General features: G+C 48.9%; 1 protein-coding gene across 5 annotated transcripts in view; it reads right to left on the reverse strand.

Annotated features, from left to right (window-relative positions):
- The window catches only part of LOC138741114 (carnitine O-palmitoyltransferase 1, liver isoform-like), a 30,571-nt gene extending 17,382 nt beyond the window's left edge, over window positions 1–13,189 (reverse strand). The window contains exons 1-5 of one of the 5 annotated variants that reach the window (XM_069894685.1): window positions 12,904–13,188; window positions 12,185–12,246; window positions 1,234–1,389; window positions 454–593; window positions 168–339 (exon numbers count right to left, since the gene is read on the reverse strand). In XM_069894685.1, coding sequence (XP_069750786.1) covers window positions 168–339; window positions 454–593; window positions 1,234–1,374 — 453 coding nt within the window. In that variant the 5' untranslated portion in view covers window positions 1,375–1,389; window positions 12,185–12,246; window positions 12,904–13,188. Of the gene's footprint in view, window positions 1–167; window positions 340–453; window positions 594–1,233; window positions 1,390–12,184; window positions 12,746–12,903 lie in introns of those variants that run through there. The other 4 variants (XM_069894708.1, XM_069894710.1, XM_069894706.1 and 1 more) reach the window with 4 other exon arrangements.
- Between the last annotated feature and the right edge of the window lie 256 nt (window positions 13,190–13,445).

The raw sequence follows: 13,445 nt of genomic DNA on the forward strand, positions 1-13,445 counted from the left end.
GGGGCCCTCTTTATTGGTTGCTTCCCAGTAACCTCTCTGGATTCCAGGAGCCCAGCCCTGGGGGTGGGGGGCAGGGAGGAGTGCAGATTGCAAAAGCAAACTCCACTGCTTCTCCACAGCTCCAATCGAGGGTAAGAAATTCCAGGCTCCAGAGGGATAAGACTCACCATCCAGAGCTTGACACTGGCTGGGGCTTTGCCATGTTGGATGAACATCCAACCGTGGTAGGACAGAAGCAGCTTCAAAGTCTGGCGCATGGTGAAGACCAAAGCGATCCAGAGGCCCGTGCCGAAGAGCAGACCACTCAGGATGTTCTCACTTTGATTGGACAGGTAACCACTGCCAGAGGGGAAAAAAGGGGTTAATGGACCAGTAAATGATACTTGGAAGTATCCTTTGGATGGGGGTGGGGGGGCGGGGGGAGCGCAGAAAGCAAGCTTCTTTAGCACCTACTTGGTAGGCAGATGGCCCCTAATCTTCTCAACCATTCCTAGGGACGGGTCAACACGGGCATACATCGTAGCGATCACGGATACCACCACAAACAACCAGCTAGAGGGGCTGGCTGGATATACCCCCGTGAGGATCCCATTCTATGGAGAGAGAGAGAGAGAGAGAGAGAGAGAGAAAAACAGAGAGATATTGACATACAGTTCAGCAAAGACAAGCCAGACATTACCCAAAGGCCCTCTCCACAAGCCCCACGATTATTTAGCACCTATCCCTACTAAGCCCATTTTATAGAGTACTTAAAGCATTGCCAGGCATTGGTGGTGTCAACTTGAGCGCAGTGAGGGGGCTCGGAAGTGAGGGAGTCACACCCAGCACACAGGCTGCTGGACCTGACATCGGAATAAGGGGTCAGGACCAGTGAGGGCACCAACGGCGAGCAGGGGGGACTCCATCAGGGCCTCGGGTACTGATCATATTGGGAGTCTGGACTACTGAAGATGGTAGGTGTTGATGAAACCAGGGCTGGAAAACAGTATACAGCTGGTGTTGGTGAGACCAGAGTTCTTATAATCAGTGGACTGAGCAGGCGCTAGATCAACGGAGGTGTGGGAAACTAGTGCCCCAGAGTGGAGTGACCGGTGCCCCTACATGTGGGGGGTGGGGCGGGGAGTATGGTTGATGATGGCTCATTCGGTGTCTCCTGACAGAAACAATGTTACCCACCCCACCCCACCACCACCCCACCCCACCCCACCCCCGCCCAGACACAGGTTTGTTTACCTTGTACCGGCGGAACCGCTTCTTCCAAGACCGCAGCCCCGACAGGTAAACCTGTTTCAGGGCCTCGTGGCTGAGGTGCAGGTCAATTCCGTCTGGGGTGACGGTGAACTGAAAGGCCACGGCCTGATGCGCCTCCGCCATCTTGAGATGTCAGCCCTGAAAGAGACGGATGCCCAGTTAACAGTCTTGGTGCACATGCGGACCCTGACCTGACCAGCAGGAGGCAGCAGGCTTCTGCGCATGGAACGGCAAAGGATGCCAGCAACGTTAAGCAGAGAGCCGTCCTGCTCCAGTTACTCCCACGGGCACAGAGAAGCTGCAACTCTGGCAGGACACAGCCGGCCACTTTTGAAGAGAGCAGGGAATAGAGAGAGGGAGAGACACTCTCACAGAATTCCCTTCAGAGGCTACCCGCAGACTGGAGGAACAACGCATAATATTCTGTCTGGCTAGTCTCGAACGAGACAGCATTAACATCGACACCTCCAGTTTCAGTTAACCCCCTCCCCAGAGTCACTCTCTTTCCCCATTTCTCTGACTCCTTCCCTCCTTCCCCAACCCCTTCCCTCTCCCATGTCACTTCTCAGTGTTTTTTCTCCTCTACCCTCCCTCCTGCATTCACCCATGACCTGTTACTTGTGGCCACTGCTCCTCCCACCCATCCGCCACCTTTTTAATCAGGCGCCCGTCTGTTTTTAACCTACCTTGGTGAAGGAGCTCAGGCCCAAAATATTGGTTACCCTTTACTTCCTATCGGTGCAGCTTGGCCTGCTGAGTGTCTCCAGCACTCCTGTGCGTTGCACAGTGCACTGATGGTGAAGGGATCGGATACCCAGAGGGTGTTCATTACACCGTGGAAACTAGGGCAGTGAAGAGCCTGAAAGTGACTGGTTGGCAATTGAAAGCACCACGAGGGAGGGCCCCCACTTCAGCCAGGCTCCAGAGTTTGGCAGCAACCCCCAGGAGAGCTCAAAAAGTCCAACCCCCTCCCCACCTGCCACTGCAGCCAACTTGCGCAGCTCCCATTGCCCTCTCCATGTCCTGCACTCTTCCCTAACCTCCACTCACACATTGGAGGAACCATATCTTATATCCTGGCCCAGCAATCTCCAACCAGACGCAATCAGCATTGACCTCTCCACTTTCCACTTAACCCTCCCCCTGCTATTTTCACATCCCCCCTCCAATCTTTCCTCCTATCACAGAACATCTTTCCTCCCACATCTTAGCTCCTTTCTCTTCCTCCCCACCCCCCCCCAACTTACCTGATGTCCTCTGTCCCTTCCCCTCACCCCAGCCCCAGCCCCAACCTTTTATTAGAGCTCTGGCCCGAAAAGTCGACAGTCTCTCGCCTTCCATGGATGCTACCTGATCGGCTGAGTGCCCGAGCACTTTGCATGTCACTCTGCAGACACCTCCCCCTCCCCTAGCTTTCCCCCTCTGTGTGCCTTCTCTCCCTCTCCTCCCTGATGAGGCACCCTATACATTTTGAGGTCACAATGTGTCCATTGGAATTCAGCGTTAGCCCAGTCTCGGTAAATTTAGTAAATGGTACAGTGTGTGCAGCACTATTACAATGCTACTGATCCAGTATCGAATCTGGCGCGGTCTGTAGGAGTTTGGGTTTCTCCCACCATTCAAAGACGTAGGGGTTAACAGGTTAATTGGTCACAGAGGTGTATTTGGTTGGTACCGGCTCATGGTCTGAAGCCTGTTGCCTTGCTGTACCTCAAAATTAAATTAAAATGTACTCGTTACCCTCTTCCTGCTTATACATCTGTGGAAACTATTACAGTTTGTTTTTTTAAGTTACCTCTCAAAATTCATTTTCTCTTATAGTAAATCTGTGGCGCCCAAATAACCCGACATTTTGGAGGATGAGGGGAAACCAAGCACCCAGGGAAAACGCACGCAGGTAAGGGGGACAACGCACTTGCTGACAGCGGCGGATTCGAACTTGGTCGCTGGAATATCGTTGCATTAACCACACATACCAAGTCCTCTGCCCTCCCACCAGCCCTTGCAATTTAGTACACCCTGGTTTTTGACCTTGACCTCATTCATTTTTCTCACTGAATTCCTCTATTGAATTAGGATGCACACTTGCTGAACATTATAGATCAGCTGCTTGAATATCCGCCACTGTTCCCGCACTGATTTGTCTCTTAGCTGGTTCTCCACCCAAGGCTCAAATTGAACAAGACAAAGGAGATGATTGTGGACTTCGCGGGAAGGTCCATTATACATCAATGGTTATGTCATGGAGAGCACAAAGTTCCTTGGTGTGCATAGAAAGGATGACCTGTTCCTGGACCAACGACACCTCCTCATTAGTCTGGAAGGGGCAGCAGCACCTAAGGAGGTTGAGGAGGGCAGGGCAGGGTTGGTACCAGAGTGTATGTTAGAGGAGGGGATTTGTGTGTTAGAGGGGGCTCTTTCAGTGGGGTGGGGGGGGGGTGCGTGCTGGGACCTACTTGTCGACCCAGGGGGCGCATGCTAGCTGAGATCTACCTGTATTTAATACCTTCCACTCCTCCAATGTGGGACACGAGGGTGATCCTTTTATTGTGCCAAGGGTCATTAGATACTACTGATGCTTGACGCAGACAGGGCCGGGTGGAGAGTCGCTAGTGTGTATCAACCTAGGTGGTACTGACGTGGGAGAGAGTGGAGCCAGGTCTGAAGGCCAAGGATGGCTGCGACCGTATGGGGGGGGCACTGCCCCTCATTTGAGGGGGAAATGCCTGCGGATGCCCCCCCCCCCATAGCGCTGACCCTGGGGCAAAGCTACCAGCCCCCATCTTAACAACATTTTACAGGAGCACGATTGAGAGCGTCCTGTCTGGCTGCATCACTGTGTGGTCTGGTAGCTGCAAAGCATCGGACTGGACATCACTACAGAAGATCATCAAAACAGCCGAAAAAGATTGCTGGTGTCTATTGACTACATTCACCGGCAGTGACACTTAAACAGGGCTCAAAGAATTATAGAGGACCCTTTCCATCCAGCTCACAGTATCTCTGACCCTCTTCCATCGGGAAGGAGGAACAGGAGCATCAAAATCAGGACTGCCAGGCTGGGAAATAGCTTCTTCCCGCAGGCTACAGTATCCTGTAACTGGGTAATCTGAATATATATATATATATTTTTTTTTTTTAAATTTAATTATATCTTTATGTTTACACGCTGTGTATTGTGTGAGTATGTCTGTGCACCGTGGTCCGGAAAAACTCTGGTTGTATGGTCAGATGATAATGAACTTGAACTCACCTAGATGAGTGTAGCTCACACACTTGAACAGCTCACATTAGGCAATCATGAGACCTGCTCCTTTTTCAAATTGAAGACACTGGTGTTCATCCTCCACTACCTGCCCAGAGGATCTTTAAGGAAAAGATCCCTTATTAATCCTTCCTCATTCTATCAGGCCAAATCTAAAATAGCCTGCTCTCTGGTAGCCTCCGCAATTCACTGCTCTAAAAAGTCACCTCTGACATGTTCCACAAAATCTTTAACAATATTTTTACCAGTTTGGATCATCCATTGAACTCTCGCATGGCAACTGTAGTTCCCTTCATTTTGATAACTCCCACCTGTTATCTTCCTTTCCCTGCTACTCATATCATCAACTCACACCAATTCCACATTGCCATCCACTGCCTTCACATCACAGCTGGGCAGCACGTTTGGCAAGGTGGTTAGCACAACGCCTTTACTGCGCTAGCGATCGGGACCGGGGGTCGAATGTGTAAGGAGTTTGCACGTTCTCTCTGTGCCCCTGTGTGGGTTTTCCCCAGGGGCTCTGGTTTCTCCCACTGTACCTGGGGTTGTAGGTAATTGGGTGGCATGGTCTCATGGGCCAAAATGGACTGTTATCTAAAAAAACTCACTGCTGTTCTGAATTTTACTTTAAATTTCAAGCTTAAACTTAAAAATAAATACAAATAAAAAATGTTTTTTCCTTTTATATTCGTAGTGTTATTGATTCTGTACATTTATTATGAAGAGAGACGCTGGAAAATTGCAACAGGCAAAATGATGGAGGACCTCAGTGGGTCAGGCAGTATCTGTGGAAGGAATAAATAGATGGTTGAGGTTTTGGGCTGAAACCCTTCATCAGAAAAGGTTATCCTAAGGCCAATTATGTGAACCACTTTGGACCATACAAGGCTTCTGGCGTTTGGAGTGCTTTTGCGAAGTCCCTGATGTCTAGTACCATCCTCACACAGCCTTTGCATTGGCTGTGCCGGGCTGTGGGATGAACCCCTGTAACAGCTGTTACATTATATTCAGATGTTACTAGTAACTTTTCTATCTAGTTGTAAAGGGTATGTACATTCAAGTTAAGGATATATATTAAGAAAAATAGAGAAACGTAACGACAGGTGATGTTGTGAACAACAAAAGAAAGAATTGTTGGAGGAGCTCTGCAGGCTGGTCAGAATGCATGGATAGAAATCCCCGAGATGGCATTGCCTGTGCACGGCAGTGGCCACAAGGGATTGCAGACTCCAGGGGAGCATTGGACCGGCGCAGGACACCAGAACCGGAAGAACATCCCTCGTTGACAAGGAGACGGTGACCACGGCAGCAGACCAGCTAGGGACTCAGCAGCTGATTTTTTTATACAGAGTGGTGGATGTTTGGAATGGGCTGATGGTGGAGGTGATGGAGCCAGGTGCTACTGCAATGCTAAAGGAAAATGTAAATTGGATGGGTTGAGGGATATGGGCAAAACGCAGTCAGATGGACGTGTGGATGGGACATTATGGTCTGTGAGGGGCAAGTTGGGCTGAAGGGCCTGTTTCCACACTGCATATATCCAACTGCTTTGGGAAGGTATTTAAATGATCTGATTTCAAATACACTATCCCTGGCCATAAACTATTGATCAACCTCCACTAGACCAGCCAGGAATGAACCCTTCTTCACAATCGCAACATCCAGGAGCTACTGACCTAGAAGTTGGGCGGGGGGGGGAGTGGGATTTTGGCAACGCCTACACCTGTTGCTTAGCATGGTCTTTTGACCTCCATGCATCATCAAACACCTCGGCCACCGATACAAGGCTGGCTGGCTATCTGTTGCTCAAGGCTTTCTTTCTCCCCGTCTGAAAATAAAACTGCAAAAGGCTGGGAAACATTCAGCAAGCATGGTTTCAGGTCCAGAACCCTACATCAAGATGTTCTTTTCTCCTCTTTTTACAGATGCTGCCTGCCCCTGCCGAGTATTCCCCGCATTTTCAGGTCACATTTGCAGCATCTCCAGGTTTTTGCTAATTTGTTCCGACTGACGCTGTGATTTTTCAGAAGCTGCTCAGCTTGCGGGGCCCAGGCCCTTCAAGAGGAGAGTGCGATGATACAGCATCCCCGTTCCCAGAATGATAGTCTAAATTCTAATCCTGAACACTTTTATAGGCTTTACGGTATGCAGCTTGGCACCAAATTTGATGTTGTGTCCTTCCTGCTGTTTATCAGTTCCAAAGTCTGCGGTGTGTTGGACATTGGGATGCACTCGTTCACCTGAAATCATGTCACCATCCACCAATCCAGGATTGAGATTTTCTGGCAATATCTCCTGTTTATATTGACCATACGCAAATTGCGTATCCTGCTTGGGGTTGGTGCAGCCACCTTGTAACGTGAATTTCAGTAAACACACAAAATCGCCGGAGGAAATCAGCAGGTCACATGATGTTGATAGGAGGTAAAGATATATAACCAAGGTTTTGTGCCTGACCCCACCTTTAAGAAGAGCTCAGACCCAAAATGTTGTTAATATATATCTTTATCTATATGAACACGGCGTGACCTGCAGCGTTTTTTTTTGTGCTTTTACTACACTCACAGCATTTTTAGACTTTAATCTTTTACAACATGAACTCTGGTCTCTGCTGCCAGCAGATAATCCCATTCAGGAAAGGGACAAATGAAACAACTTTCCTGGATGGTATAGTTAGCACAAGACTAGCACTAGTGACCCGATGTCTGTCTGCCTGCCCGGTCTCTTTCTTTTTCGCTCTCCACTTCCCCCCCTCTTCCTCCCTCTCCCCTGTCCCTCTCTCCTCTTCCTCCTCCCTGTCCCCCCTCCTCCCCATCCTCCACCCTCCTCTAACCCCTCTCCTCTCTCTTTCACCTCTCTCTCTTCTTCCATCCTTCTCTTTACCCCCTCTCTTCTTCCCTCACCCCCCCCACCTGAGGAATGGTTCCAGCCCAAAACATCAGGCAGCATAGTTGGTGCAACACTGTTGCAGCATCAGAGACCAGGGTTAAAATCCAGCGCTGTCTGTAAGGAGTTTGTACGTTCCCCTAGTGTCTGTGTGGGTTTCCTCCAGGGGCTCCAGTTTCCTCCCAGCCTTCAAAATAAATGGGCATTGTAGGAAAGAAGGTAAAAAAGGTAAAGGTTCCATTATTGTCACATAATACTACATTGAGAAATGAGGCCCCAGCAAGAAATGAACTCCAACCCCGGGCTTACAAGGCCAGTATTCTCACCACTGAACTATCAGATCCTCAGATAATTGTTGTATTTGAACTGCACAGGCTCGTGGGCTGGCATGGCCTAGTACAATTTTTTTTTAAATCAACCATTCCTTTTCTCCTAAAATGAAACTGCTCACCTACTGAGCTCCTCCAGCTGATTGTGTTTAGCTTCAGACTCCAGCCTCGCCAGCCTTCAGTGTTTCAATGTGGACCTACGGCTCTCTATAGGCGATCAGCTCCATACATTGCAAGGATGATCCTATAAATCCCATTTCACCAAAACTCTGGAACCATTTCTATTTCAGACTATTAAGACATAGGAGCAGAAACAGGCTTCAGCCCATTGGGTCTGCCCTGCCATTTGATCATGAGCTGATCCGTTTCCCCACACAGCCCCACGGCCTGGCCTTCTCCCCATAACCTATGACGCCCCAGCTAATCAAGAACCTATAAATCTCTGCCTTAAATACACCACAAATATCACAGATTTACCACCCTCTGGCTTAATAAATTCCTACGCATTGAAGGTGCCCTTCAATGTTGAAGTTGCGCCCTCTTGTCCTAGACTCTCCCACCATGGAAAACAACTTTTCTACATCTCTATCCACGCCTTTCAACATTTGATATGTTTCAATGAGATCCCTCCTCGTTCTCCTAAATTCCAATGAGACGTCAAACATATGATAACCTTCTCATTCCCAGAATCATCCTTGTGAACCTCCTTTGAACCCTCTCCAACATCAGCACATCCTTTCTTAAATGAAGAGCCCAAAACTGCTCACAATTCTCCAAGGGACATCTCACCAGTGCCTTAGAGAGCCTCAACATCACATCCCTCCTCTAATGTTCTATTCCTCTTGAAATAAACACCAGCGTTACAGTTTCCTTCTTCACCACTTAGACACACAGCACGGTAACAGGCCATGCCGGCTCAACCTGCAAGTTTATCTTCAGCCTCTATCCTGCACGAGGACTCCCAGGTCCCATTGGATCTGGGAATTTTTTTTAATTTTCACCTCATTTAAAAAATAGTCTGCCCATTAATTTTTTTCTGCTCAAGTACATGACTGTCCACTTTCTGACATTGTATTCCATTTGCCACTTCTCTGCCCGTTCTCCTAATCTGTCCAAGTCCTTCTGCAACCTCCCTCTTTCCTCAACACCACCTGCTCCTCCACCTACCTTCGTATCATCTACAAACTTGGCCATAAGGCTATTCATTCCATAATATGCCATTCCATTAATAAACAACATAAAGCGAATCAGCCCCAATACCGGTCCCTGTGGAGCACCACTGGCGACTGTATTCGGACTCTCTGCTTCCTGCCAATCAGCCAATCCTCTACCCACACTAGTATGTGTCCTGTTACATCACGGGCTATTGTTTAGTACCCTCATGTGCGGCATCTTGTCAAAGGCCTTCTGAAAATCCAAATACACAACATCCACTGTATCTCCTTTATCCAGCCAGCTTGTCACTTCCTCAAAGAATTCCAATAGGTTTGTCAGGCAAGATTTTCCCTTAAAGAAGTTATACTGGCTTTGGCCTATCCTGACATGTGTCTTCAAGTACTCCGTAACCTCATCCTTGACAATTGACTCCAGCATCTTCCCAACCACTGATATCAGGCTCACAGGTCAATAATTTCCTTTCTCCTGCCTCTCTCCCTTCTTGACAGAAACATTGAGACAGAAATAGGCCCTTCACCCATCCTATCTGTCTCACCACAAAACGACCTCTCAGCACTTGATCCATTGCCTGTGGGTCTTAATCTTTGCATACCCACCTAGTACAGATTAATTACGATGGGGGTTTCTGCCTATCCCACTCGTTCAGGCTCTGTGGTCTAGAACCCACGACAATTTGTAAAGATTGCTTTAGCAGAAGCAAGAAAATATATAGAAGCAACATGGAAATCAGATCCCTATTTGGAATGTAAGAATGCAGAGATGCATAGTTGAGTCCTTTTGGAGAAGATCACTTATAATTTAAGAAATAAACATTATGTATTTTTTTTAAGATTTGGCAGCTATTCAGAATTAAGGGAATTAATATATGGACCTTTTCCTTAAGCCTCAAACTTTAACCTCCTTGAAATATTATGATTAATTCCGTGTGGTGAGAGGGAACTTGCAGCAAACCACGTTTCTATTCCACTCTCTTACTTTTCTTATTTTCTACTTATTTCATTTCTCTTTTTCTTTTGGTTTTGTGGGGGGAGGGGGTTGGGGTTTATATCATCATGTAATAGATTTGATATTAATATTTCAGTCACATTTTGTACTTGGATATTATTACATGTATGGAAAACGTTAAATAAAATTTTCAAAAAAAGAGCCCACTACCTCTTCTCCCTTCTATCCCTTCCACCATGACACACAATTACCTCCAATTAACCTACCAACCTCGTTCGTCTTTGGAACATGGGAGGACACCAGACAACATGGGGAAAACTCATGCAGACACACATAGGATGTACAAATCCCTGACTGACAATGCCAGGTTCGAGCTCACTTCACTCCCGCTGTAATGACGTTGCACTAATTGTGCTGCTCCCTGGTGTTGTACCCCTCTGCTCAGGGAAAACTGGTACTTTCCTATTTCCATCACTATTTTGTATGCTTCACTTTTCTTCACTCATCTCTGCTGGAAGAGGTGGTCGCAGCAGGGTCAGTTTTGTCATTTAAGAGAAGGTTGGATGAGTGCATGGATGTGAGGGGATTGGAGGGTTATGGACAGGGAGCTGGTAGGTGGGACTTAAATCGGTGTGGACTAGAGGGGCCAAGATGGCCTGTTTCCATCCTGTCATTGCCACTCTCTCCTTACAACTGCACTTCTCCAGAGAGGCCAGCAGCACTCTACTTTTGCTGCAGTAGAGGATTAGACCTGCACCTCATGTTCCAGCTGTGGTCCAGTTAGTGCCACCTATTTATAGGATTCTGTTTTGAAAGCTACTGTTGGATTTGTTTCCATCACCATTTATGGTTTGCATTTCAAGTTTCTATGAAAATCTCCAAATAAAAACATTTCTCTCATCATTCCCCCTCCTCCCCTGAACTTTGGATGAAACGTATAAAATGCTTACAGGCTAGATGAAAGGAGGTCCCTTCACTCTGCTGGGGGTGCCCAGATTGGAAAATGAGGCCAGCCCTTCAAGAGAAGGGGTGAGGAGAAACCCAGAATTATCTTCCTGAGAGGCTCAGTTGCTGAGTTTGTTCACTATAAAGAGTGATGGAGTGGTTTTTTTTTGGATGTTAACTAGATGTTCTTAGGGGTCTGATAACAATGGGCAAGAAACTTCCCCCGCAAATCAACATCACATCCCTCCTCTAATGTTCTATTCCTCTTGAAATAAACACCAGCGTTACAGTTTCCTGTAACGGAGGAGGGATGTGTGATCTCACACTCCTAAATCTTCTTCCTGATAGGAAGGGTGAGAATGATCAGGGAAAGGGGTCGAATGGCCTATTCCTGCTTCTTTTTCTATCTAGGACCATTGTAAATGAATTGTTTCAGGGCTGAGGGGGAAGAGTTGTTTTATGAGACACAGGTTCCAGCTCTTTGAGCAGCATCAGTGAGTGAGAAAGAATGGCCAACGTTTCTGGAGTGTCGAACAGTTTGTTTTCTTCTACGGATGCTGCTCGACCCTGTTGAGTTTGTCCAGCAGACCGTGTTTGGCTTCTGATTCCTGAGTCTTCAGTCTGCTGTGTTCCAGAGAGTCACAGAGCATGGAAACAGGCTCTTCGGCCCAACCTGCCCAAAATGTCCCACCCCTACTCGTCCCACCTACCGACATTTGGCCTATTGCCCTCCACTCCTGTCCTACTCCTGCATCTGTCAAATTATTTCTGAAATGTTGCAATAGTACATGCCTCAACCACGTCCTCTGGCAGCTGGTTCCAAACACCCATCATGAATTGGGTGGCACGGTTGGCACAGGGGTTAGCGCAATGTCTTTACAGCGCCAGCGATCGGGTCTGGGGTTCGAATCCCGCGCTGTCTGTGAGGAGCTCTCCCTGTGGGTTTCCCCAGAAGGCTCTGGCTTCCTTCCACCGGGGTTCGAATCCCGCACTGTGAGGCTCTGTTTCCTCCCACCGTTCAAAACGCACTGGGGGTGGAGGTTGATTGGATGTAAATTGGGAGGCACGGACTCATGGACCGAAATGGCCTGTTGTTTAAATTTTTAAAAAAATCTAAATCCTCTATGTAAAAAAGTCTCCCCCATGTCCCCTGGTTACAGATCCCCTAGTCTGGGCAAAAGACTGATGATGGATGTAGCTAGAGAAGACCCCCTCCCTCCCCTCCTGCTCAGGTTTTCGTGGAGAAAGTGGCCGACTTGAAACTGACGACATGACTGGCCCGGCTGCCTGCAATCAGCGCTGGCCTCAGAAAGTAGGTGAAAAGTCAGGCAACGGGGCACAGCCCCCGGCGGAGGGAGACGGACGGAGACGGAGATTCCCCACTTACCGTAGACTTTGGACTTAGCCTCTGCACAAAGCCTTACTTTGCATCCAAGGGAAATTATCTGCCTGCAATTCAAAAGCACAGAAAATATGCCAGCAATTCGCAGCAGAGCCCAGCGGACATGAGCATCGCGAAGGCTGGACGGCCCCTCGCCACTCACAGCAGGAAGTTCCCGATGCGCTGCCTCCCCTTCAACACAGGCGTCTCGCCAAGGGAGGCAGCACGTCAGTGGCAAAACGGCCACCCGCTGCCTTCACTTCGGTTCCGAGCCCTGGCAGCCTCGGAATCAGAGGGGAGTGAGCAAAACCAGGCAGCAGCCGGGCTACAGTGGAGGACTGGGAGGGAGACATAGCCACACACGGGAGCAGGAGCGGGGGCGGAGGGTGCACACACACACACACACACACACACACACCCCTTGGGGACGAGAAAGAGGGTGGGAGAGAGAGGGGAAGAGGAAGGGAGAGAGGGGAAGAGGAAGGGAGGAGAAGAGGAAGGGAAAGAGGGGAGAGGGGGAAGAGGAAGGATGAGGAGAGGGGGTAGGTGGGATGAAAGAGGGAAGGAGATGGGGAGAGAGGGGGTAGGTGGGATGAAAGAGGGGAGGAGATGGGGAGAGAGGGGGGTAGGTGGGATGAAAGAGGGGAGGGGGAGGGAACTACGTATGCAGTCAGTCAGACCGGGATATGGTGGGAAGGTGATGTGAGAGAGAGGCTTGCACAGACCTTGGCGTTTCCTGATCCCAGGCTGTTGTCCAGCCAGACTGGCCAACGTTTCCTCGTTGTCGAGCTGCGCTGTGCCGAGTTGGGGCTGCAGACAGTCGACTTCACATCCGAACTGCTGTACCACAGCTTCAGGCCGAGCCTCTCCGCCTGATCCCCGAACAGCGTCCTCTGTTCACTGATGCAGAACAATGTCCTATCCCATTCCAGCATTCTCTCGGGCCTTTTCACCCCACCCCCTTTTTCACTTCCATTGAAAAGATATTGCCCAATGTGAAGAATGGGACACAGAACAGAAATGTCATTGCAAAGCAAATAATTCAAAGCAACATCCATGTGACAGTGTTTCCCTAGCAGGGTAAAGTGCAATTAACATGGTGAGGTGCTGGCAGCAAGGAGGGAGGGGGCGAGCTGAAGGGAGATGAAAGGGGAAAAGGGCTGGTGGGAAGGAGGGGAAAGGATGAGCCAACAGAGAACCTTTTGAGGTCAGGTAGGGATGCAAAAGTGGGGCAGTGAGGAAGTGGGGGGGGGGGGGTGTTAAGGAT

Source organism: Narcine bancroftii, chromosome 1, assembly GCF_036971445.1.
Source record: "Narcine bancroftii isolate sNarBan1 chromosome 1, sNarBan1.hap1, whole genome shotgun sequence".
NCBI lineage: Eukaryota > Metazoa > Chordata > Chondrichthyes > Torpediniformes > Narcinidae > Narcine > Narcine bancroftii.